The following is a 26117-nucleotide window of genomic DNA, read 5'->3' as shown; positions in this document are numbered from 1 at the left end:
GTTTAGATTCACAAAAAAAAAAAAAAAAAAAAACACCTAAGGAAATACAAAGATTTCTTATATAGCCTGAATATAACCACACCTATGGCTAATGTTTTACATCTAGATTGGTATATTTAATATTAATAAGCCAGCATTTATGAGTTGTTAACTAAAAGGCATACTTTATTCAGACTACATTTGTTGTTTTAAATATTTATGTGTTTGTGCCCCAAATATATTCACTTGTTTCTTGTGTGTGCTCATTTTCTACGGTCAGCTCATTTGGTATAGTCAATACCTGCAATTTTTGGAACTCTTTTCTTTCTAGAGCCTAGTTTGCTCCTAAGGATGACATCACAGATGTGTGTGTGTGTGTGGGGGGGTATAAACATAACAGATCTATCACCTGTTAGTAGAATTCAATCATCTCCCAGAATTTTATCCCAAGGATTAAACTTCAGAGCTAGATGGAAGCTGGCTTCACTGTATAGCCTTACTGCTCATCCTCTGTTCCCCTGGTGATGTCTCCACACCCTGACAGTGCTCTTATGTCTTCTAAATAATCAGTGAGGGGACTTAAGTAAGACCTTGGGTGTTTGTGTGGGCATGCATTAATAATGGGTGTATGCGTTGTTCTTTCTACATTTCCTAATAGAGCATATATTGATCTGTCTTGTTCATGGCTATCTCCTAGTGCCTAGTTTACTGTCCAGTTTGCAGAGAGTCAGTGTAGGTTTTTGTAAATGATGAGTGTCAGTTGTTACTATTATTGAAATGCATAATTTCTTCGTTCCAATGAGCTTAATTTGAAGCAGTCTTCTACACACACATAATGACAGGAGCTTTCCAAAATGGAAATCTGTGGGGCCAGGGAGCCAAGGGACTTGGGGGGAGCAGGCCCGGTTGAGGTATGTCCAAACCTGTGAAATCTGGTCCTGAGACTGGCAAGAGTAGGATCACTCTCCCACTGCCCTGGACCTGTGTCCCGATGCTCATAGCCCTTTGCCCCTATCTTTGCTTACCAGAGGAGATCACAAAGCAGGTAGCCATGTTAAACTTCCTTTCCCCTTATAAGGTCATGTCCAGCAATTGCTGAAATCCCTTTTTATGCAAATGAGGCCAGCCCAGTGCCCTGATCCTATCCAATAGTGTACACCCATCGTGAGATCCCTCTACCCAACACTCAAAAATTTAATTAGCCTTTGTTCCCCTATCAAAGAAGCTGTCTCATTGAAGCTGTCTCCCAAGATTCTGTTTTCAGTGCCTCCTGAATTCTCTTGCCCCTGAGGTTTCTTTAGCTCCCAGCCATTCTTGCGCCTGAGGTCTTGTTCCCAGCCGTACTGCCTTGCTACCCATCTCAGGATCCACATGTAGATGCTGCAGTGGGCAGGATTCAGAGCCTGAATAGCAGAAACTAAAAATATTTTCCCCTAAAAGGTTTTGAAGAATAGCATGCCTGTTAAGGTGTTTTAGCACAGTGTGATATGCCCAGAGGCTCTTTACAAGGAAAGGATGTCAAAAAGGATTCTTAGGAGTGTGTGTCACTTCTTGTTGGAGGCACTTGAGGTGTGTTCCTCCTGGTGTGGGGGTCACTTCAGAGATCTTTAGCAGTCGAAACTGCAGCATGGTTATTTGTGGGTGCTTTAAAATAGAGAGTAACTGGACCTTGGACCAGGTGCATACAGTGAAATGATATGGATACTTGTAAAGGAGTTATAGCAATAAAAACATCTAATAATAAAAATCAGGAACACAGGTTAGTCCTTGACTATATTGGTTATTCCTGAGAACTTAATGTGGTGTGTTGTACGTTACCCCCCCATCCTTAATAAACAAGAATAGTGGGAGTGTGAAAGCCAGTTATGACTACTTAAACACCCCCCCCCCACACACACACCTTCACACATACCTGCTACTCTCAACCATTGTTCTATACTGCCCCTTATGTCAATAATACTTAAAACTAGCTCACTGGGTGAACTCACTGAAATCTTCAGTTTGAAAAGATAAGATTGAGCTGAGCGTTGGTGGCACACGCCTTTAATCGCAGCACTCCGGAGGCAGAGGCAGGCAGATTTCTGAGTTCGAGGCCAGCCTGGTCTACAGAGTGAGTTCAGGACAGCCAGGGCTACACAGAGAAACCCTGTCTCAAAAAAACCAAACCAAAATAACAACAACAACAACCAAAAAATCAAAAAACAAAAACAAAAAAACAAAAAACATAAGATTGAGAATAAGTTATTATTGACAATAAAATGCACCTGCTCGGAGTTGCCTTTAAAAAGTTATAGGTTCCTATTTAAGACAGGACAAGGCTGGAGAGATGGCTCAGCAGTTAAGAGCACTGACTGCTCTTCCAGGGGTCCTGAGTTCAATTCCCAGCAAGCACATGGTGGTTCACAACCATCTGTAATGGAATCCAATGCCCTTTGTGTCTGAAGACAGCTACAGTGTAGTCATATAAATAACTATATCTAAAAAAAGAAAAGACAGGCAGATGTGTTTTGTGACTCAATGTCAGTGAGACACTTCCCATTGTTCCCCAGAGGTGGGTGGAGGGAGTGGGGTAGCTGAGGCTCTGGGGGTGGGCCTTTCTCCCGAAGCCAAAGAGAGGACTGAGGTATGGGAGAGGTAGCCAGCTGGCTTTAGAGAACCCCCAAGATCTCTTTTAGATGTCAAATTCCAGAATATAAGACTGGAATGGCTTACATAGACTGTGGATGTTTGTTTGGGAGTAGGGAGGTTTAAACTAGTAAGGAGACCTGAGAGAAACACAAAAATGCATGGTAAGTAACCTTGTGTTACGCATACTCTGCACAGCTAAGCAGAGCGTCACCAGGAACCCTGTAGTGTGGGGGTCTAGAGCAGTTCTTCTCAACCTTCCCAATGCTGTGACCCTTTATTTAGTACAGCTAGTTCTTCACGTTGAGGTGACCCCCCCAACACTGATGAAATTATTTTTGTTGCTACTTCATAACTGTAATTTTGCTACTGCTATGAATTGTAATATAAACATCTGTGCTTTCAGGTGGTCTTAGGCGACCCCTATGACCCCAGTGGGGGTGGAGACCATAGATTGAGAACCACTGGTCTAGCATGTGGCTTTGGAGTCAGTGCACATGAGTGACCTTAGACATACGTCTTACTTCTCCTGAACCTTAGTTTTCCTGTTGTGAGAAAAGGTATTGCTCTGTGGTTTAAATCATCCCAGGCCCTTGAAAGCTGGAAGGCTTCAAGATCGTAACTGTTTTTCTTTTTTACCTGAGAACCATTAGCGTTAAAAGCCTCCTTAAAATTATATGTATGTAGATATTTCTGTTTCCTCTGCATAATCTCTAAAATTGAAAAGGGAAAACTTTAAATTTAGGATGCTAGAATATTGAGAATGAGAATGTAAAACTTTCCCCTGAAGCCATAGTTGTTGCCAAGTTTTGGTAGTGTCCTGATGCTCTGATGAATTTCGTGCCCATGGTAGCTGGGGTTTTTTTTTTTTTTTTTTTTTTTTTAGCTGAGACAGGGTTGGTAGCTGAGTTTCCTGATGTTCAGGCTTGGCTTCCTGCCACCTGCCCGGATGACAGGTTTCTGTAGGGAATGAACATAAATATTTTGCTCTAACTCTGTTTATATTTTGGGGAAGGCAGACTCGTTCTGGCCCAGAGCTTGTCATAACTCCCAGTAAAATATCTGTCCCCAATTTCCCATCCTTGCACATCTGATTTCCTATTGGCTTCCCTCTTGCCCTCCTTGTGCCCAACTCCCCCCCTCCCCCACCTCCTCTAGACCTCCCATCCATCCTTCTCGCCTCTCTCCTCTATCTTCCTTTTTTTCCCTCCTTTTCCTCTACTTACCTAGACTTGCTTCTTTTATGATTGAGTTTTTAAATCTCTGATCAGGCAGTCCTAGTGAAGACCAAACACACCATTGCCATGGAGCTGAGACAGCTAAGGATTAAGTCACTCTCTGGAAGCTTCTGAAAAGCTTTAGCATGGAGATGTGGGTGCCAGCAGGAAGCGACCAGCAGTGGCAAATCATGTATGTGCCACAGGGTTCCAGGAAACCGTCCTGTGGGCCTGGTCCCTGTGGTTTCCCGGCTAAGTGCTCAGTGCCTGGGCTTCAGGCAGATCAGGTTCAAGTCCTGGCTCTGCTACTAATTTGCTGTTTTGGGTTTTTAATGTAAAAAAAGATGAGAAATGCCGCAGTAGCCCTCCAGGGAGTAGTGGAGGGGGTAAAGAGAAACATGCTTATTTGGCACATTGCCTGGACTATGGTACCTGCTTTAGGTCCCCGTCATTGGTAAGGCAAGGCTTAGCTTAACCACAGTGTTCATCCCCGGTCCTGATTCTTTTCCTAGCCCTCCTGTCGTTTCCGAAGCAGTCAGACACTAGTCAACACTCGTCAACACTCGTCAACACTCATCTTGACTAGTTTTGTTCACTCTTCAGGGCTTGAGATAGGAATAGAAGGTAGGAAGGCACCAACCACATCCCGCCTCCAACCTAACTTGTGGACGAACCTGGACCTCAGAAAACAAAAATAAAGCTGGGTGGCGGTGGCACACGGCACTCAGGAGGTAGAGGCCGGAGGATCTCTGAGTTTGAGGCCAGCCTGGTCTATAAAGCAAGTTCCAAGATAGCCTGGGCTACACAGAGAAATCTTGCCTTAAGAAAACCGAAATGAGGTAATAAAAAGGAATGTTAAACACATGCAAAAAATATTTCTCTTTCCAATATAAAGGGAACTCAAAGAAGGGATGGGAAAATTCTGTTCGGTGAATACGCTGGGGGGAGGCAGTGCTGGGGGGAGGCAGCGCTAGGGGGAGGCAGCGCTGGCGTCTCCTTCCACCCTCTCACTGGGTTCCACCTTCCTTTAAGCACAGAGACAAATGCCTTGGATTTTCTTGATCCACTGGAATTCACTCCAAGGAGACACTTGAGCTTTGCAAGATCACTGCTGTGCTTCTCGAGAGAGAAGGGAGGGGTCTTTTCTCCCTCCCTACTCCCTTTCCCTTGTTTATCAAAAGTCCCAAATAAGATTTAACATCACCCCGGCTTTCTCATATCCAGGCAGCTTGTTAATATTTCAGATAAACACCGTTCCTGAACACAGCCCTGCACAGTTCTATTCCTGTTCTGTGCCCAGTGATTCTGTCACATTGCCTTGGTAACCAATTAAAATACTCAGATGTGTACGGCGATATCATTCCTAGTTCTGCAAAAAACCAGGGCGACCTACTCAGAAGACATGCCAGTTACCTGGCATTCTTCTTGTAATCTGCTCCATTCTGGTTTGAGTTCTCTCTCTCTCTCTCTCTCTCTCTCTCTCTCTCTCTCTCTCTCTCTCTCTCTCTCTCTCTCTCTCTCTCTCTCTCTCTCTCTCTCTCTCTCTCTCCTCTCTTTCTCTCTCTCTCTGAAATCCAACTACCCTTGAATCCCCTGCAAGCACTTACATGCCATTCCTAGCACACCTGATCCTAAGTCAAAAAACACCTTTGTCAACCAGACAGCAGGTGGTTCTGATTCTGGGAGCAAAATGGCTGGCTTTCTGGTAGCCTTGGGGGTGGGCAGAGGGGGGGGGCAGGGAGAGGAGGAGCCAACAGTCTCCAGGGGAGCTCTCCAGCCTTGAGGCTGATGAGTCTGAGTGTGGTTTCTTACAAGAGTGGCAAACATTAGGCATTCAAATAACTATTTAGTGAGTGTTGGCTGCTGCGGAGAGGCTGCGCTAGATACAGGGAGATAGGACACTTTCTTAACCATAGAGTTTAAGGTCATTGGGAAAGAGTAGAGCGCAAGCTGGCAGAGTTGGTAGCAACAGGGAACCCTGGGAATCTTAGGAGGCCCGTAAGACTGACCTGGGGTCTAAGCGGAGGACTTGTTTCCCAGAGGAATGAAGGCTACACAGACCTAAGAGTGAGTCTCAGGCAGCTACGTGGGGGTGGGGGGTGGTGGTGGTGGTGGGGTGGTGTCAACTTCCTGATTAGGAAAAATGTCACATTTTTGCCCTCCTGTTCCTGGCCCTTTGATGGATGTCCTCAGCGTGGGTGGTCTGTTTTGAGCTCTCTGGCATTATCTTCGTTATTTCTCCTTTTCCAGGCTAGTATCCTCTTATTAGCTTTTTGGGGAAAGGGCTATACCGAATGCTCTAAGTTGTTTGGACTCTCTTGACTGTGAATGATACCCAAAGGCATGTTTTCTAAAGCTAGAAGCCTTGGGACCATGGGTCCAGGACTCAATCCTTAGCATAGATGCCTCAGTGTATTTTGAAGTTTGTAGGCTTAGTGTCACCTATCAGTTCTTAGATGATTAGTGACCCAGACCATGTACATTAAAAAAAAAAATTCTCCCACAGCTACCGCAGAGATGCTAAAATTTGACCTGTAATCATATTCTCCTGTAAAAATAATATCCAGAGCCGGGCGTGGTGGCACACGCCTTTAATCCTAGCACTCGGGAGGCAGAGGCAGGCAGATTTCTGAGTTCGAGGCCAGCCTGGTCTACAGAGTGAGTTCCAGGACAGCCAGGGCTACACAGAGAAACCCTGTCTCGAAAAACCAAAAAAAAAAAAAAAAAAAAAAATATATATATATATATATATATATATATATATATATATATATATATATATATATATCTCCATACCAGCTGAGCCTGGGGCTACTATATACAATATAGAGATTCCAACAGCACACATGTCTGTGGCTGCATGTAGATTGAGAGTCTTTGGACTGGAGAGATGGTTTAATGACTGAGAGCACCGGCTGCTCTTCTAGAGGGCCTGGATTCAATTTCTAGAACCTACACAGTGGCTCACAACTGTCTGTAACTCCAGTTCCAGGGATCTGATTCCCTTTCTGGACCTGTGCAGGCATATGTGTGTGCATATGGTGCACAGACATACATTGCAGGCAAAATATTCAAACACATAACAATAAATTAGTTTCTTAAAATTAAAAACACATTAGAGGAGAATCCATGGGTTCAAGTGTTTTGCCCCAGGAATGACACTCAAGCAGTACACTCTACATGGACTGTGTTGTCAGAGCGGACCAGTCCCTCACCTATTAGATGTATTAACTCATCACTGTGGCTAGAGTATAAGGCTCTTTGAGGACAAGGGTTACATCTCACTTGCTTTCGTCTTCACTGAAACCAGAGAGAAAGGTTACAAGTACAGCGCCTATAAGAGCTTACTATCCATCAGGCCCTGTGACAGGTAATTCCTAGAATTTTTCTTGATTTATGCACTGAGTGGCACCAGGATTGTTATTTTATTTAATGTGTGGATGCGTGGGTGAGTACCTGTGCATGGCGGGGAGGGGCAGAGGATACCTCAGGTGTAATCCTTAGCAAGGCCATCTACTTCCTTTAAGACAGGGTCTCTTGGGCTGGAGAGATGGCTTAGTGGTTGCTTTTCCAAAGGACCTAGATTCAATTCCCAGCACCCACATGGCGGCTTATAAGTGTCTGTAACTCCAGTTTCAGAGGATCTAACACCACACATTTATATACATGTAGGCAAAACACCAGTGCACAGAAAATAAAAAAATTAAAAATTATGTATGTATATATATACATACACACACACATATGTTTTATATGTATAGAGAGAGGGGGGAGAGAAAGAGAGGAGAGAGAGAGGGAGGGAGGGAGAGAGAGAGAGAGAGAGAGAGAGAGAGTGTCTCTCCTGGGCTAGAGCTCACCAATCAGATCAACGAGTCCCAGGGACTCTCTACCTCTGCTTTTCTGGTGTAGCACCATGCCCAGCATTTTGACATAGGTTCTGGGGATTGAACTCTAGTACTCATGCTTGCTTTACTAAATGAAACATCCGCACAGCCCCCAGGATGCTCCCTACCTCCATGTTCACAGCACAGAAATGTGGTGTACCATTTAAGTAGATACACGTGGCTACCTGGATGAGTATACCTTAAGCTAACCTTAGTAGGAGCTAGACTATTGGCTGGATACTTTATAAATACTGTCTCACTGAATTCTCCATATTGTCCTGTGAGATATGCCCCTCTATTTCTGTTTGATACCAACAATGCTCAGAGTTGCTAAGTAACTTACCTAGAAGCACACAGCCACTACCTATCAAACCAGGGCCTCTCTTCAGAGTCATAATGCTATCTTTTCTGTTTGCTCATCGTATGGTAACTCTAATCAGAAGTAGCAGAAAATTTGAAATGTGTATTTTAAAATGCTACTAAGACATCTGTTTCCTTATTCAGGTATACAGACACACACAAACAAATACATAGATACACACACAGACATACACACACACATACAGACACACACATGCATACACAGACACACATACCCACACACTCATACACACACGTAACACAGACACATAGATACACATACAAACACATATGCACACACAAACACACACCCAGACACCCAGACACACATATACACCCACACCCACACAGACACACACGCACATATAGACACACACAGAGAGACACACAGACACACACAGACACACACAAGAGGTGGGGAGACTTATGCACACATCAGGTGTTGGGGGAAAGGAGAGACTGAGAAGCTATAGTGGGTCCTCAATTTCATGTTGAGATGATGAAAAAGTTCTGGAGATAAGAGAGAGTGACTATGGTTGCAAAAGATGAAGGCTGTCAGTGCTGCCCAGTGATGAGCACAGAAGGGCCTAACATGGCAGATTTGACATATATATGGTAAAGTTAGGATTTTGGCAACAACCAAGTCCCCTGGCCATGTGCTTATCCACAGTGATAGTGGAAGTCAGATCAGTTCAGCTTGTAACTCACAGGCAAATTCTTTTGGAGCCTATTCCTTTCTGTGACTAACACCAATGAACTCTGATGAAATGTGCCTACCAAGAACCAAGAAGTGTGTGTGTGGACTTGTGGTGTGCGCCAGAGGAGGTTAACCTGGTGCAGAGTGGCAGCTCCAGTCTTCAGGTTAGCAATTCATGACCCAAGTGATTGTGAACCTGACCCACCATGTTTTTAACAGAGCGATGCTCATCCGTCAAAAAGGTATTTAAGGAGGTGACTCATGTCAAGAGCATCTCAGGCACCACGTGCTTTGCACCTAATAGATTGTGCAGCTCATTCCTCACATAGCTCTGTAATAGCTTAATTCATGAAGGACTCATTTCTGCACTGAGAGGAGTTAGCACATGGTTCCATAAAGTCTACTAGAGACATGAACTCATCTACTTATTTACTCTACCTTTCAATAAACACTTTGGAGTTCCTACTGTGGGTTAGGCTGTAAATGAGGGGCTCTGAGCACAGTATTGAAGGATGAGGTTTGTGTTCTCTTGGTAGCTTGAAGAAAGGCTGAAGAACTGACAGAGATCTGAATTCAGTGAGAGTTCCTGGTGTGACCTGTCAGGACAGGGCCTGTGTGTGGCAGGCACTGAGTACTCTGGCCTCTGAGATGGAGCTTGGGGTTGTGTGTCAGCACTGCTGCTGACAAACGCCAAGTTGCTGGACACTGCACACAAAGGGCCATGTCCTGTGCTGTTCTGTCACTACTGTTTTGGGTGCTGTGGCTGGCGTTCCTATGCGCTGGGTTTACCAGGTGACCTGACCATGCGAAGAAAGATTGGCTCTGCTTTCAGCTGCTTCTCCATTTCCCAATGTGCTTAGCCACCACCTTGGAGCACCACCTATCTCACTTAGCTGTATCAAATCCATCAAGTATCTACTGATGTGATGGCAAGGCCACATTGCTGACATGCAGCCGGTTTGGCATGGCTGTTGGAGTGACTTTATTACTGGGAGCAACTGACACACGCCTTCCAAGTGGTATCTAGTCACCCTGATAAGAAGGCAGGACACCCTGCCTCTTCTCCATCTGTTCCCTCCCTTCCAGCTGCTGTTCTAATCCAGCACATCTCTGTCTGCCTTTCCTTGTAGTCTATGTGCAGGTCAGACCCTGCCTCAACCCCGTTGTCCTTCAGTCTTTAAAAACATCTATTTTGCACAAAGTTTCTTTTAATTGACCAAGCTTCATTCCCCTCAAAAATGATCTACCTCATTACCTGACATCCTCATAGTATGTTTGAGTCTGTGTCTTGTCTTTTCTTAATCAACTTTATTGAATTATAACATACATATAGATTCATCCACTTAAGCACAAGAGGATGAATGTTGATAGATTTCCACACAATTACACTAAACATCTTTATTAGCCTCCAAATTAGTATAGTTCACAATTCTGTATCTTCTAGAGCTTGATATACATAGAGTGAGGCAATACTGTGTTTAGCGCCCCCAGCATTCCTAAAACTGGACGTGTCTTACAATGAATAGCTAATATGACCATGTTTCTTTTTGCCCCTGTACTGCATAAGAATACAGACAATGTATCTTATGGATGTCATCTTACAACCAATATCTAATTTATACACAGACACACATGTTATACCTGGGTTTGTATTCTTGTGTGCTGATAGCTGGGTTTCCACCCACTTAGGGTTGGAGGCTTAGTCCTGGAAAGGTGATAGCCTGACTGTGTTATGTCGGTTACTATAGCTCCTGTGGCTAGAAACCAGTAGGAAGGAAATACTGCAAAGGATGGAGATAGTGGGTTTCAGAGTTGCTTAAAACTAATGTCTGTGTGATGACTGAGCATGTGAACTCCGAGGCATCTCAAAGTTTCTATTCCTAAAGTCCTGACAAGAATGCTGGTATAGTATCACCTCGTCCCACAAGCCTGCAGTGCTGGCTGCTCAGGAGGCTGAGGCAATGGGACTGGAGGTTTAAGGCCCATCTGGACATTGGGGTAAACTCAAAATGAGCTGGGCAATTTATCAAGACCTCTCTCTCAAATAAATAAAATAAACAAGAAGGCATGGGGGAAGGAGCTCAGTAACTGAACCCTCGCTAGGTGTGGGCAAGGCCCTGGGTTCAATCCCCACCACCCCCACCACCAAACAGGAAGTGGAAGAGGAGTTTGGGAAATTTTTTTTTTTTATTACAACCTCTTACTTGGAGATTCCCAGTTCATTAGAGGTTAAAGTCTTTTGAAATCTCAACAGCATTCTGAAAAGAAGTTTATAGTTTTGTGGTTTGACTCTGGAGCTCTGTGGGATACCCATTAAGGGTTTATAGTGCACACATGTGAAAGAAAGGCTGGTCTCTGGATTAAGCAAAAATGAAAAGAATGCAAAAGGTAGCAGAATCCTGGAATGGGTCAGACGAGGCCATAAGTTACACAAGTACTTTCTCTCGCAACCCTCTTTGTAGTATGATGAGATGTATGTAGCAATGTTTCATAAGCAGAAAGGAAAACAACACAAAAATATGCATATGCTAATCTCCAAGGTGGTGTTTCCCTTGTGGTAGATAATGGATGTCAACTAGGGAGAACTTCATGCCCCACCCACCTGCCTCAGAGCTGAAGCCTCTCATGGGGGAATGAGCCAGACACCTTTAACCAACCGAAGCAGGTCATGTAACACTGGGCTCACTGAAACAGTGAGGAGCCCCCTGCAACAGGCATCTAGGAGACAAGAACTTAACAAAATAAAAAGTAATTCGGTAAATGAAAACTACCATAGCAAAGGCCACCCAGAGACTGCCCCACCTGGGAACCCATTCCATACATAGACACCAAACCCAGACACTATTGTGGATGCCAAGAAGTACTTGCTGATATAACTGTCTCCTGAGAGGCTCTGCCAGAGCCTGACAAATACAAAGGCAGATGCTCACAGCCAACCACTGGACTGAGCATGGGGCCCCCAATGGAGGAGTTAGAGAAAGTACTGAAGGAGCTGAAGAGGTTTGCAGCCCATAGGAAGAACAACAATATCAACCAACCAGAGCTCCCAAAGCTCTCAGGAACTAAAACACTATCCAAAGAGTACACAAGGAGGAACCCATGGCTCTAGCCTCATAAGAAGCAGAGGATGGCCTTGTTGGACATCAATGGGAGGAGAGGCCCTTGGTCCTGGGAAGGCTCGATGCCCCAGTGTAGGGGAATGCCAGGGTGGGGAGGTAGGAATGGGTGGGTAGGTGGGTGAGCACCCTCATAGAATCAGTGGGAAAGAGGATGGACTAGGGAGTTTCTGGAGAGGAAACTTGGAAAGAGGATAACATTTAAAATGTAAATAAATAAAATATCCAATAAATAAAAAAGAAAACCACTATATCGAAGTTGTACAATCCAAGCCAACAGAAGAATAAAAGAGTCCCAAGAGAAGGCACAGACTCACTTGTTTATACTTTCAGGAGTCTCATAACAGTAGTAAAGGGCAAAACATAGCATTATACAGAGAGCTTGGCGCAGATTTGTAGACCCTGTGCATGCTCCAGTCTCTGAGTTCATATGAGCATTGTTCAGTTGTTTTAGAGGGCCTTGCTCCCAGCAGACTTTTCTATGGCTGATGCTTTGTCATTTACTGTTGCTAATGTGTCTTAGCACCTGTTGGGTACCAAGCACTTATGCTAAGCTCTCAATATGCATCATCACGTTTTAACTCCATAATGACCTTATGTTGTATGCAGGCCACTATTATCTGCATTTTACAATACAGAAACTGAGGATTATAAGTGGTAAGTGACTTGCCCAAAGCTTCACAGCTAACAAATGCTAAATCCCAGCACAAAGGCAGCTCCGTTTGACCAGAAACCCGTGAACACAGTTAGCAATGGAAAGGAGAGTAAGATATAATTAGCAATTGGCGCATTGAGGGCAGGTGGCAGCAATGATCTCAGGACCCTGTGCTTTTCCAAAGTTGTTGACAAATAAATATGAGTAAAGCCAGAGAGTTACCCGCGTCTCCAGGTTTCTCACCCTCAGCCTCTATGTACTTGAATCCTTCCACCTGCTAAATATGGTCGTCCCAGGTGTCACCTGACTACTGTTTTCAGGGACTGGAATGATTTTAGTCTCTGCACACTTAGCAAAACCCACCATCTGTATTATGGCTTAGAACACATCTGAGACCCAAGAAAGGGGCACAACCACCTTGTGGTTTCTGCCCAACATCAGCTCCCTCAAGTGCTTTCTGACCTCGGTTTTTCTTTTCTTTTCTTTTCTTTTCTTTTCTTTTTTTTTTTTTTCTCCTCAGTTGCTTGCAACAGCAGCTGAGGAAGTTTCTACGACAATGCCACCTGGTCTGTGCATGGTGACAGCAGGTGTGTTCTTGCTGATTTGGGGTGTGATTGTCACAGTGCTTAACAATGCAGGTAGAAAGTCCAACCCTGAGAGACCCAGGTTGGTCACTGTTATGCTGAGGAAGAGGAGGGGGCAGGGAAACGAGAAAATGCAGTTAATGAAGAGTCAGCGTTACTTGGGAGGTGAGACAGATTCTTGCTCTCTGTATATGGTTTCAAAATTTTAATTAACTTTTTGAACTATTGCGAAGTGAAGCTTGTGAGCTCTCTCTGAACACCAACCCCACAGCTACCTAAGGAGTCTGAAAGGGCCCCAAAGCCAGCCTGCGCTGAAACGTCATATACCTGAATTATGGCCCAAAGAGCATTCAGAAGAAAACCACAAATGGCAGATAATCAGGGTACCAAGAAATCTTTTGGGTTAGTACTTAATTCACAAAGGAGTGAGAAAGGGTGGGTAGTTTTGAGTAGAAAGTGCTGAGTCACTTCAGTAATGGTCACAGCTAATATTTATTGAGGCAGTCAATGCACTAAGAGTTAATGGGTGTGAATCAGCTACTTATATCTCGCAACCATACTCTGAGGTAGGTACTACTATTATCTTCAATTTGCTGATGGAGAAATGAAGGCCCCGAGGTTTAAGTGACTCAGTTAAAGTACACAACTACTGAAGGAGCAGACTTTATTTCATGCTCTGAATTTCCTGAGTAGTAATTCAGAAATATTATTAGACTGAACGAGGAGGAAAAGAGAGAAGCTCTTTGGCAACTAAAAATCTTTCGGAAGGTTCGTGCAGTTCCTTTGGCTTGTCTGCAAAGTGAGGAAGACCCAGGAGCTGAGGGATTTGTGCCAGAAGGAGCCCACCAGAGCTCCCAATCCGGGTGGAATAATTGTATGCTATAAAAGCCCATAGCTATGTCTCAAGTTTTCTTTTTACACAATCAGCTTGGGAGGGAGTTAGATGTGTAGGCACAATAGGCTAATTTTTCTCTCTTGGGCTGGCAGTATGAGGTGTGACCATTGGCTCCACCCTAGCATGCTGGCTGGCACAACAGGCATGGGGCCTCTTTGAGCCAACAAGAAGGATCCTGATGAGCTTGTTTGGTGGATGAGCCTGGGCGAGCAGAACAGACTTTGGGCTTGTGGGTAGGAAGTTAAATGAACTCCTTCAGAGTGCCAGGCTATCAAGGAGGCCGATGAAAGAGGTGTTTTTACAAAATGGTACCCTATGACAACAGATTATTTTCCCTGCTCAGGGGAGTACTTTGACTTGGTGTCACCCCAGCTTCACCACAGACTCACGCTTAATAACAATGCCTGTTCTGCTTTGCTGCAAGGGCTCTAACTCCTGTGTTTTTGCAGAATGCCTCACAAATGGCAGGGCACAATAAACAGTCAATAGTGATGTTTACTATGATAACGATCTCCCAATGCCTTTCATCTGAGGCTCTCAGACTGCTTTGCAAGCACTAATTAGTTAGGTGTCAAGGTGGCTCTCTTGTTTTTACAATACATTTTCCCATTTTACAGAATTTTAAATTGAGACCCAGCCAACTTAAGTGGCTTGGCCAAAGTCATACCGAGAGTTGAAATTAACGATAATGATGGTGCTTTGCGTTTCCCTGGCAGATGTTGTCCATGGTGATACAGCATGTGGCAAAGATAATTTCACAGTGCCTTAGAGAAGGAGTGGGGGTAGCGATATTGGCTTGGTTGGATAAACTGAGGCAGAGAGGGCAAATGACTCTGGGGGAGGCATTGAGTGAATGTTGTTGCAAGTCCAGTCTCAGAGTGACTGAGCTGGAAAGCACGATGGTTTCATGCTTTCATACAGATAGTTACATTTTTCAAACAGAAACAAGTTGTGGAATGACACCATATTAACGTCTGGGAATGGGCTTGTTCATATCCCAGCAAGAGGCAAAGGGCATGAGGTGAATATTTCACAGAAAGAAATAAGTGAACTGGGGATGCTAGTGGTGGGCTGCCAGCTCCTCTCTTTGAAAAGCGTGTTTATTCAGAGTCTGTTGGAAAGCATAAGCCCTCAAGGACTCAAATCTGTGTTCCAGCCTAATGACAGCCCTAGGTCCAGGACAGCTTGGTGATTAGGCAAAGACACATCACTGTCTCCCTTGTCTCATGTTCTAAGTCCCCAAGAAGAGGTCCAAGGACACACAGTATCTTAATATCTTACATATTATCTGTTCTCCATCTCCCTCGTGGAGGAGCATGCTCTATGACTTGTGGATGGTTCAACTCCCTGGTAACCATGGCATCACTTTTCTTAGCAACATGTAAGAAAGACAAAAAACTAAACAGAAGTATGTAAAATGTACAGGGGCCTGCCTCCTTCCAGGCAACATCCCCACAGTGATGATGAGCAGCTCTTGGAAGGCAAGTCAGGCTTTCCTAGGGATCAGAAGAGAAGAGGCTTCGAGGTGTTAGGCATTCAAGGGAGATTTGCCAATCCAGAGACAGATAGCATTTCTCTGTTAACAAGTCATGTTTGAATAAAGTTTGTTCTCCACCCTACTCTACCTTTGCAAGCCTGTGGATTCTGATGGATTGAGGAGACTGCCAGAGAAGCTGAGCGCCCATCCCTCCTCTGGAATGTGTTCACACACACAAGCACAACAGCAATAAAAAAAAAAAATCTTCAGCGAAGAAACCACAGCAACTTCCCGCTCTCATTTTTGAATCTTTACACACACACAACCCTACCACATGGCTGTCTTAAAGGCACTGTGAACTCCAAGAGACTGAAGTCTCAGAAGGAAAGCCTTTGGAAACAGTTGTTAATGCACACCCCAGGCCTCTTCTGTGTGAGGAGAGAGTTGAGGGCTGAACACTAACTTGTTTCCACTGCAACTCGCCAGCACAGTCTTGGGACCCTGCTAGCATTAAAGCTTGCTGTAGGCAGGACTTCAGAGAATGCATCTTTGATGGCTTAAGTATGCTAATAGTCTAAGCCATAGTGTTGTGTCCCTTTTGGTTCAGAGAGTCTGGGGATGACAATGTAAATAATCTAGATGGACTCAAGGCACTGTGTTCTCCTCCAGATTTGTGCTGTTGCACAGCAGCCCAGATAATGTCCTTGGGATATGCTATTAGGAGTAGACAGAGGAGTAGACGTGGCTTCACTTGATAATCTTTATGGTTTGGGGTCTGTATTCTAGCCCTTACCTGGGACACATTTTGCATGTTTCCTCTCTTTGTAGACATACATTTCGAGTGTTCATATACACACGGGTTTCATTATACATCCTAGCCTTTGCCGTCAATCAGTTCACTCACATAGACACATCCCTCCCGTGTGATTTCAGGCATCAAATATCTTGATAGATATACTTTGAACACACCATAAATGAGCACCATTGTAACAGCACTTCAAGACAAGGGATGGGAAGACAGATTTAGACAAATTTCAAGCAACACCTGACATATGAAAACATCTCAGAAACCTCAAAAGCAACTTTCAGTTTTAATTTGTTCCTCACCACCAGTACATTTCCCATACATTGGCCCTGGTCCTTGAGCAGCACACGAGAAAGACCAAGAACGATCATCAACAAGTATTTTTCTCATTCAATTCCCTCTAGAAAAGAACTAAAGACAATCTAGCAAGCGTTAAAAGTTCTGAGACCGATTGTCAGATGGACCAGGCTCAGAGCTCTCGTTGTGTCTCTGTAAAGTGATCACAGCTCACTCAACTGATTTCTAGGCAATCACCTCCAGCACTCTGGTGGAATTCTGTCTACATGCGGCTGAAGGAAATCTGTCTCCTAGCTCTTGGCATACACATAGCCAGCCTCTAAAGTGCACATGATATGAGCAAGCAAGAATTCTCTTACCCCATCCATGTGGATCCTGACACTGGGCACCAGCCGGAAAGGGCTAGCCTGTAGACTTCTGGGGCTGCTCTTGGCTTTCCTGTTGTCCTGCAAGGTCAGTATCCGAGGCCTTCGGAAGGAGCCTCCTTTCCACGAGCTCTGTCCGGAACGCACACCATCCAGCAAACGCACGAGCAACAGGTTGGCTGGCAGAGCCTCGATGCTGCAGAACACCAGAGTCCTGCATTCCGGGCACCTCAGCTCCTTGTGGGCCTTGAAAATCCTCTGTAGACATGGTTTGCAGAAGGTGTGCTGGCAGGGGAGAACTTTGGCTGTGACATCGAGCTTTTCAAAGCACACAGGGCACTCCAGGAGATCAAGTAACGTCAAATCATCCATTTTATTTTAAAACTCCAGTCCCAACCTGGAGAAGCAGGATCCACATTGTAGGGGCAGCGAGCCGAGGGGGTAGAGCTGGTCTTTTGGGAGCATCAGAACTCCCTGCCTGTTTGAAAGGAGGAAAAAAAAATGTGACTGCCCTGAGAGGTGTGTCCCACCTACATGGAGGCAGTGTCTTGAGAGGCAGCTGCAAGTACTTTGTTCCGGGAGCGTCAAATGACTCATTCCGTGCTGCAGGTTAGAAGACTCAGCTTGCTGCAAGGGATCAGAGGGAATTCTGCACAGTGACTGACTGCTCATTGCCTCTGAGTGGAGGGCCCTAGCAAGGAGAGAAAACTGTCCTGCTGAGGCAGGGAGTTACTTGTCTACTAGAAGGGCTGGAGGGATGCTTTCTCCTGCCTAGAACATAGCCAGTCTTAACTCAGACTAAGGCTCTGGCGATTTCTGTGAGGATATCTACCTACCTTTCCTTCCCTCCCTCTCCCCCAACCCCCCCCCCCCCCCCAGATCAGTTTGTTTTATAAACTCCAGCAGCACAAGCAGACAAGCTTTGGGAAGTGTTTATCGGGGGCCCCATGCAGATTAGATGTTCTTTTCTCCACAGTGAGGCTTGTGGCTTGTTCCACTATTTTGTTCTAGCAATGTACAAGACAAATTTCTATTCACCAATACTGTTTGGTTTTAACTCTGTTCCCTGTCCTTCTCCCTGTCCCCCTCCTCGCCTCCCTGCGATCCTCCATTCCAGATTAGTTTAGTCAGAGACATTCTTCCTCCTACCAGGTGAGGTCCTGGGGCCTGTTTAGTAGCTTTGACAATTGTCCTGGGTTTCGGCTGAACCAGAAAGGAATTCAGGCTTGTGGTTACAGCCTACAGAAACCCCAGAGGAAGCAGCGTGAGGAACGGGCAGGCCTGTGTGTGTGTGTGTGTGTGTGTGTGTGTGTGTGTGTGTGTGTGGTCCCAAAACAATCCTGGCTTTAGAAACAGTTTCATTTCGGATGCCTGAAGCCTGAAACCAAGTGTCCAGTTTTGAGAGATTCTTTCCCCTTCACCACAAGTTAATCACACCCAGGCTCTGAGACATCACTGGGCTTGGCAGGAGGGCCAGGGCCCCCCAGCAGTTAGGAAAGCTGAAATGTTTTGTGCTGAACAAAGAAGGCTCCTCAAGGTGGCAGAATGGGGGTGGAGGTGTGGGAGTTGTCTTCTCCAGAGCTGTCAGCACGCTGAGGAGTTGTGTGAGGCCACTAACCTTGTGCCTATAACTGCAGTTACACTCTGCTTGCCGGGTACTGGGCTGGGCTGGGGCTTGCTCCTTCTAACTGGCCAGCCTTCTTTCCTCTGAAGGGCTGGGCAGCTGACTGCCAAGCTTTGAAAACTTCCACAAAGTCCTTCCAGTTTCAAGGGATCACCTTACCCAGCCCTGTTAACACTGTCACTGCCAGCGGCTGCCTGCCAGCCTCACTGTGGCTGACCTATCCTTGATGTCACAGCATTTAGCGCCAAGCAGCAAAGAGTTTGTACACCCACTTTACTCATTTTTTTCTCTCCTACTCAGCAGCTTGAGCTTGCTTAGTAAGAAACATGCCAAAGTGTTCTTACTTATTTTTAAACTTTTATAAGAAGTTTCCTGAGAAGGTCAAACATATTAATGATAGCTGTGGTGCAAAGATAAGCCAGTCTCTCATAAAATACTGGTCTTAAAAGTAATAATCACTCCTTGAATTCTGAGATGACAGGGACTTCAGTAATCTTTGGCTCAGTTTCTTCCAGTTAAAAGAGTGGGGTGTACATGCATATGCTTTGAAAAATCGAGGCACAGGAAGGTCTTTTCAAAAGACAAGAGTAATGGTGGCAGATCTCCTATCTGTTATTTCCCCTAGTCATTCCACACCCCTAAATGATGCTAAAGGTCCATATTTTGGTTTACTGTGAAGTTGCAAAGCATTCCGCCTGTAAGTAGGTGATGACGTTACCTAACAGCAGGGTGCCCCCCCCCCCTCCGTCAGCTACTACTACTACTCTAAGTACTTTCCCTGCATTCACCTGCTTAACCCTTCCTTACCTTAACCACCCAGATGGGGACGCTAAGACAGACAGGAAAGCAGGTCATCCGACAAGTGGCATCAGATGGAAGGCAGGGTGGTCTGTGCTCCTAACTACTGTGCCACAGAGTAAGCAGTCTTTGAGAGAAGAGAGGTTTGAGGGCATCCAAGCTCATCTAGGATGGCACGAAGTCAAGAGAAAATGACCTGGACTGACCAATCAGCATGCCTTGCAGATGAGGCAACTGTGCCCAGAGAGATCAAGAGATTCTCTCAAGTTGCCTAGTGACTGAGGATAAAGCTGCAACTAGAAACTGGATTTTCCTCTTCCTCCTCCTCCTCTTCTCTTCTAATCATCCTCCTCCTGTTTCTGCTTCTTCTTCCTCTCCTTCTTTCTCTTCCTTCTCTTTCCCTTCTTTATCTTTCTTTCCTCTTCTTCTACTTTTTCCTTCTCCTTTTCTTCCTTTTTCTTCTTTCTCTCTCTCTCTTTATTTCTCTTTCTTTCTCCCTAATTTCTTTTTCTTCTCCCTTCCTCTTCTTCCTCTTCCCCTCCCCTCCTCCTCCTCTCCCTCCTCCTCTCCTCCTTCCCCTCCTCCTCCTCTCCCTCCTCCTCCTCTCCCTCCTCCTCCTCTCCCTCCTCCTCTCCCTCCTCCTCTTTCTCCTCCTCTTCCTCCTCCTCTTCCTCCTTGTATCTTTTGGCTGTTTGTTTGGTCCACACCTGTAATCTTAGTACTGGGAAACCAGAGACATGACCTTGAGGCTATCCTGGACTACATTGTGAGACTCTGTTCCCTACCCCCAAATACACATCAATTTTCCTTTTCTCTTTTCCCCCCATACTCTCTGTCTACCTAACTAATTAATCTTATGTTTAAACAGAGGGGTAACAATCTTTGGGGGGAGGGGAGCGGAACAGGGCGTTGAACTTAGGACTTCATACTTGCTCTAATGACGTTATCACTGGTCTGAATGCCCTGCCTGATAATAATTCTTTATCACATGGAAGTCACTTAGACATGGCTTCTTTGAAGGTCCTAAGAGGGAATCAGGGAGTCTGTATGATTTGTCTTTCAGTATTACTCCATGTTAGTTCAAAAAGAAAAAAAGAAAAAGAAAAAAGAAAAGGAAAGAAGCTGGGTAGTGGTGGCACCTGCCTTTAATCCCAGCACTTGGGAGGCAGAGGCAGGCAGATTTCTGAGTTCGAGGCCAGCCTGGTCTACAGAGTGAGTTCCAGGACAGCCAGGGCTACACAGAGAAACCCTGTTTTGAAAAACCAAAAAAAAGAAAAAGAAAGAAAAGAAAGAAAGAAAGAAAGAAAGAAAGAAAGAAAGAAAGGAAGGAAGGAAGGAGAGAAAGAGAGAAAGAAAGGAAGAAGCAAGCTCAGAATGAAGGAGATGTCAGAAAAGAGCAGGGATAGTCTCTTCTGGTCTCGGGCCTTAACTTCTGCCATGTTCAGTTGAAAGAATACTCATAACTCTTTTCAAATTTCCCCTTTGAGCTTCAGGAGCATCCATTCCATTCAGCTTTGCTGTGTCTTACCACAAGGGCAGTTTGAAGCTCTCTGCCGGGTCTTCATTCTCATTTCCTCTCAGGAAAGCTCAGCTCCTCTGAGAACTTCCCTGCAGTCCCCTTGCCTTCTAGTAAGTACTGCTTCAACACTGGCACTTCTGTAGTAGGATCTGGGAGTGTCCCCTACTTCCCTCTCTGATTCTTTTTTTTTTTTTTTTGGTTTTTTGAGACAGGGTTTCTCTGTGTAGCCCTGGCTGTCCTGGAACTCACTTTGTAGACCAGGCTGGCCTCGAACTCAGAAATCCACCTGCCTCTGCCTCCCGAGTGCTGGGATTAAAGGTGTGTGCCACCATGCTCGGCTATTCCCTCTCTGATTCTTAAATACAATCTATCTCCCTGACAACCTCCCCTCCATCTGCACATACATATACACATGTACACACAAGCTTGAACCAGAAATGTATTGTAAGGGTCTATGATTTGCCAAAGAATGATACACTGGACTCAAATAGTATGTAAATACAGGGTGCTTTATACTGCAGATGTCCAGTGTGCTGGGGTCTCCCATTACCAAGATAAAGAGAAAACCAAGTGAGCTAACAGGCCTGGTTTAAAGCACATTAGGGGAATTCCTGGGCAGGTGACCTTTATTTTGCTCCATTTCTGCAGACATTCTACCGGAACCATTACAGGGTGTGGGGACTGGAAACATTTGCTGGGGAAGTCTGGAAACTGCTGCTGACCCATTGTCCTTGACTCAGGCCAGGTGGTGGTGGGAGCGAGGGAGGGGTGGTTCGTGGGAGGGGGTGGGCAGCTTCTGAGACCTGGATTTGCCTGGACTTGCCAGGTTCTTGGAATTAGAGATTTAGGACTTGTCTCCTGAACTGCCTATTTGAAGCCTGTCATGAAGTCAGCCTAGTCTTCTCGGTATACACCATTTGTAAATGGGTAATAAATGCATAACAATAATAGAAATGTTATAGATAATATATACCAGATACCAGTGAGAAAACTTTAAGCAAATTACCTCAATGAATCTTCCACCAACTCTAAGTGGTAGGTGCTGTAACTTTTCCAGTCACAACTTTTGACTTGAACCTGAGTCTTTTTCTTTTTATGTTGTAAACTCCTGTACACACAATGAGTCTATTCAAGCATTTTTACTATGTAAGTCCACATGTATCTACATATGAAGTCCACTGTGTATCCAACAGCAGACTGTGGATGCGACCCAAGAAAATAAGAATAAAGGAAATTAGGGTTCTTTGGCGTTCCTCTCCTTCTGTGTCACCATCTCACACACAGCCCCTCTCTGTTTCTGTACAGTCGGTGGGTCACAGAATTCTTTGAGGAAATTCAATCACATCTGCTCCCCTGAGAAGGCAGGCAGGAAAGACCAATGAGTTACCCTTCCTAGTGCATTTGGCAGCTGGATATTTAAAACCAGAGTGAGGAAGGAAGATTTGGGGGTCCTGGACCAGGACAGAGAAAGTTTACACTAATTGGGGGTTGGGGGTGGGCTCTCAATTCATGCCTGTAGGTGGTCCCTAACCACCCACAGAGAGGTTAGTCTCTAGAGGAGCCTTTCTTTTGAAGTATTGGAGGACTGGGTGGGGATGGGGTAGATTTAGATGGAGATTAATTTTGGCTTTCCCAAGCACTACCTTGGCATCAAATCAGACAAATCAGCTTAGTTCCTAAAAAACAAACGAAACGGTGAACTCTGCATCCTTCCCAGACTCCAGCCCCCCCTGCACCACAATCGATTCATCAACTCTTTACAAGGCAATCCCAGGCTACATGCTTGTTTAATGTCTGTGCGGCTCTTAGGAGTTTACACTGCTTGTACTCACATGTCGGTTCATGCTAAAAGTAGGCTAATCTGATCATTTGGCTCCCCATTCAACATCCTTCCTACTGGCCTTGGGCTGAAATCCAAGTCTTTCTTCTGGCCTGTAAGACTGCATATGATCTGGCTTATCTGCCTGAGCTTGTGTGAACATATCCCCTCTGTATTTCAGAGGCACTGCCATTTTTTTTCCTCCAACCTTCTTTCTCCCTCGCTCTCCTCTTTGCCTGTTTCACATCCCCTGTGACTTTGAGCTTTAATTTATGCCCCTTCTTCTGGGAAATGGTCTTGATTTCTGTGAGTAGCAAGTTTGTCACCCTATCCTCTTTCATAAAGGTTTTTCACAACTGCCACTCAGCCCTGTAATCATCCATTAATGCCTAACGCTCCCAAATAGAACAGAGGGGAGAGAAGTGCTTACTTGTCCAACTATGTGACTGGTATGTAGCTCATCACATATGTACCAATAAACTTATGGGCAGAAGAGTGAATGTGTGAATGGATGAATACTGTTTTAAAATTGTTGTGTTTGGAAGTCAGGCATCGTGGCCTATGTTGAAGCACTAGATTGTGAGTTTGAGGACAACTTGAAAGACTATCAAAAAATCATATTTAGGATATTATACATCTGACCTATATTATAGCAGACACATCTTTGGAGTCAAATTGAATACCCTGAGCTCTACCTTTTACTTGAATTAAGAATTTTCACCAGGTTTAGGTAGATGTCACTTAGCAGTGTCTTGTCTCAAGATCTTGCCTCCAAACCCAGATGTTTGATGGTCATACGGGTCACCTTTGAGAACCTGATGACACTCACAGGGCCCTGATCCAGACTCAGAGTCTTCTTAGGTGGTGGCAGCTGATGGAGAACATTCCCATCTCTCTTCTCCTTGCTTGATACTCCTGAGATTTCGGTAAGTCCTGTGAGCAGAGGTAGGTTCATCTACAGGGGACACCACACAGAATGACTGCCTTTAGCTTCTGCTGCTGAATAAGTTACTTTCAAGGAACCAGCCTTTCTCTCAGATGAAGAGAGTCTCTTTCAATGCGAAAATAATAAAATAAGTGCACCTGGTTTGGATGTAATTTTGGAATTATTATTTTAGTGGTATGTCATCTAAAACATACTATTTGGTAGTATGTGTGTGTGTGTGTGTGTGTGTGTGTGTGTGTGTGTGTGTGCCTGTGTGTGCCTGTGTGTCTCTGTGTGTGTCTGTGTGTGTCTGTTTCTGTGTATGTGTGTGTCTATGTGTCTCTGTGCAGATACAAGTGTGCATGTGATAGCAAGGTGTGGGGATCAGAAGACAACTCCTGGGAGTCAGTTCCCTCCTTCTACCAAGTGGGCCAGGGGTTAGACTCAGATGTTCAGGCTGTGGAGCAAGTGCTTTTGCTGCTAATGAAGCTATCTCACTGACCCACGTAAATAATTTTTCTTTTCTGCTCTTAGGTTTTGTAACCTCAAGATCTCTCCCGTAAAGCTAATCATTTGCAATCCATCTGTAGAGTTCCCATGACCTCTTGTTCTCTGGAGCAAGAGCTGTGACATCAAGATGGCCTCTCTTGGATCTCACTGCATCCTGGTGGAGGCTTGCCCTTCTCACTCCCTCCCTTTAGTGAGTAGCATAAATTTGCATATGTATGTGTAATTTTTAAATAGAGATATGCTATTTCCTGATGTTAAATTAACCCCTGTGATTTGATTTTCCAGTGAGTGCTTGGGAACTTTTGGAGTTCTTCAGGAAGTAGAAGGCATATAGAAAATGGGCACCTTTCTATCAGTAGACTGGCTATGGGGCATCATGTCTTTCTTAGAGTTGAAGTTACCTGAGGGATTTATTTTCTCATCAGGGGATGTTTGCAGGTGAGGAGTGTATTTCAGCGTATTCCTATGCAACCATTAGGCCTGCAGTAAAGCCATTTAAGTCTGAGACGAGGATAAAGAGTTATTATTAATGTTCTCAAGAGGACCTGGGGTCCTTAAGTTAATGAGAAGCCATTTGAATCCATGTCAAGAGCATGGCTGTGGACTCCTGCAGACCTGCTCTGAGTCCCAGCTCTGCCAGTTGCTACATAGCCCACTTTATTCCTCTCTTCCTTGGATTCCTCATGGATCAAATGAGGTTACTGATAGAATACACCTCATGATTCTTTCCAAGGAGTCTGTTGACAATCAACAAGTGCTTACTAGATGTAGAATTCTTCTCTTTCTCCTCCTTTTCTTCATTTTTGGTAAGCAGGTCTTAAAAAAGAAGTGCAAAAGACTTTTCACCAAATTAACTCTAAGGAAGAAAATAGCACTATGTTTGACCAACCAGTTCCCTATCGAATGGAATGCTCTGACCAATAGAGACTCCGTGGCTCACAGCTGCATCCCACCCTCATGACTCTTGTCGTAGGAATTTAGTTAAAACAACGACAACAACAACAACAACAACTAAATTGTTTTTCTGATAAAAAATATCTTAAAATGAAACCTCAAAAATAATTCTGCAATGAACCAATAGATTCACTTGGTATATTTGCAGGTGAGAGTAAATGCATGTGCAGTTATGACTTAAAAGGGAGAATTTACAAGCTCTGGAGACTACCCTCAGACTGAAGTGTCCTTGGTATAGTCAGGAATGGAAAAGAGAGGCAGGACTCTTCACCCTGAGACTAAGGGAGAAGGACCCTGTGTTAGGGTACCTGGCTTTGGGACACTGGACTGGCATCTTATAAAGAAATGAGTAGCTGGAGGGACGTGGGAATCTGTCCATTCTGTATCACAGAGTGGTTTGCCCATCTATGCCTCTAGTTAGAATCTTCCTCCTGATTTTCAGTAGACTGGCCTGATAAGTACACCCGTGTTTTCTCTCCAGACTAGAAGGTGACTTTAAAGGCATCATGGGAGAACAGAAAATAGAAAACTAGGTAAGAATGCATCTTGCCATTCTATCAATAGTGGAAAGTGACTCTGCTTCTAAGTTCCAGTCAACTGTATGCCCATGTTAGTTGCTTCCTGTCTATCATGCCCTCTAAGATGCCATTAGTGAGGACTATGGAAAGCATACAAGGGGTCCTCTGTACCATTTCTACAAACTCTTGTGAAAAAAAATTCCTTGTCTGACCTGATCTCCCAGTTCTCCTAGAGTCTAGACTATCAACTACGGAGTGTATCTGGAGGGATCTGTGGCTCCAGATACATATGTAGCAGAGGATGGTCTTTTCTGGTGGCAATGGGAGGGGAGACCCTTGGTTCCCAGGAGGTTTGATCCCCCAGTGTAGGGGGATGCTGGAGCGGTGGGATATCTGAGTGTGGGTGGGTGGGGAAGCACCCTCATACAGGCAAAGAGGAGGTGGGAGGGGGTTGGTAGAGTGGGTAACTGGGAAGTGGGATATCATTTGAGATA

The 26117-nt window shown here is 44.9% G+C and overlaps 1 protein-coding gene across 3 annotated transcripts in view; it reads right to left on the bottom strand.

Moving 5' to 3' along the window:
• Sh3rf2 (SH3 domain containing ring finger 2) overlaps positions 1-18644 on the bottom strand; it is a 106194-nt gene extending 87550 nt beyond the window's left edge. For 2 of the 3 annotated variants that reach the window (NM_001146299.1, NM_172966.3), the window contains exon 1: positions 16951-17436. In NM_001146299.1, the coding sequence (NP_001139771.1) occupies positions 16951-17328 (378 nt within the window). In that variant the 5' untranslated portion in view covers positions 17329-17436. Of the gene's footprint in view, positions 1-16950; positions 17437-18574 lie in introns of those variants that run through there. The other variant, XM_006525955.2, reaches the window with a different exon arrangement.
• Between the last annotated feature and the right edge of the window lie 7473 nt (positions 18645-26117).

This window comes from Mus musculus, chromosome 18, assembly GCF_000001635.26.
Source record: "Mus musculus strain C57BL/6J chromosome 18, GRCm38.p6 C57BL/6J".
Taxonomy (NCBI): Eukaryota; Metazoa; Chordata; class Mammalia; order Rodentia; family Muridae; genus Mus; species Mus musculus.
Note: the sequence above shows the minus strand (reverse complement) of the source record. Positions and strands in the feature narration are given on the sequence as shown.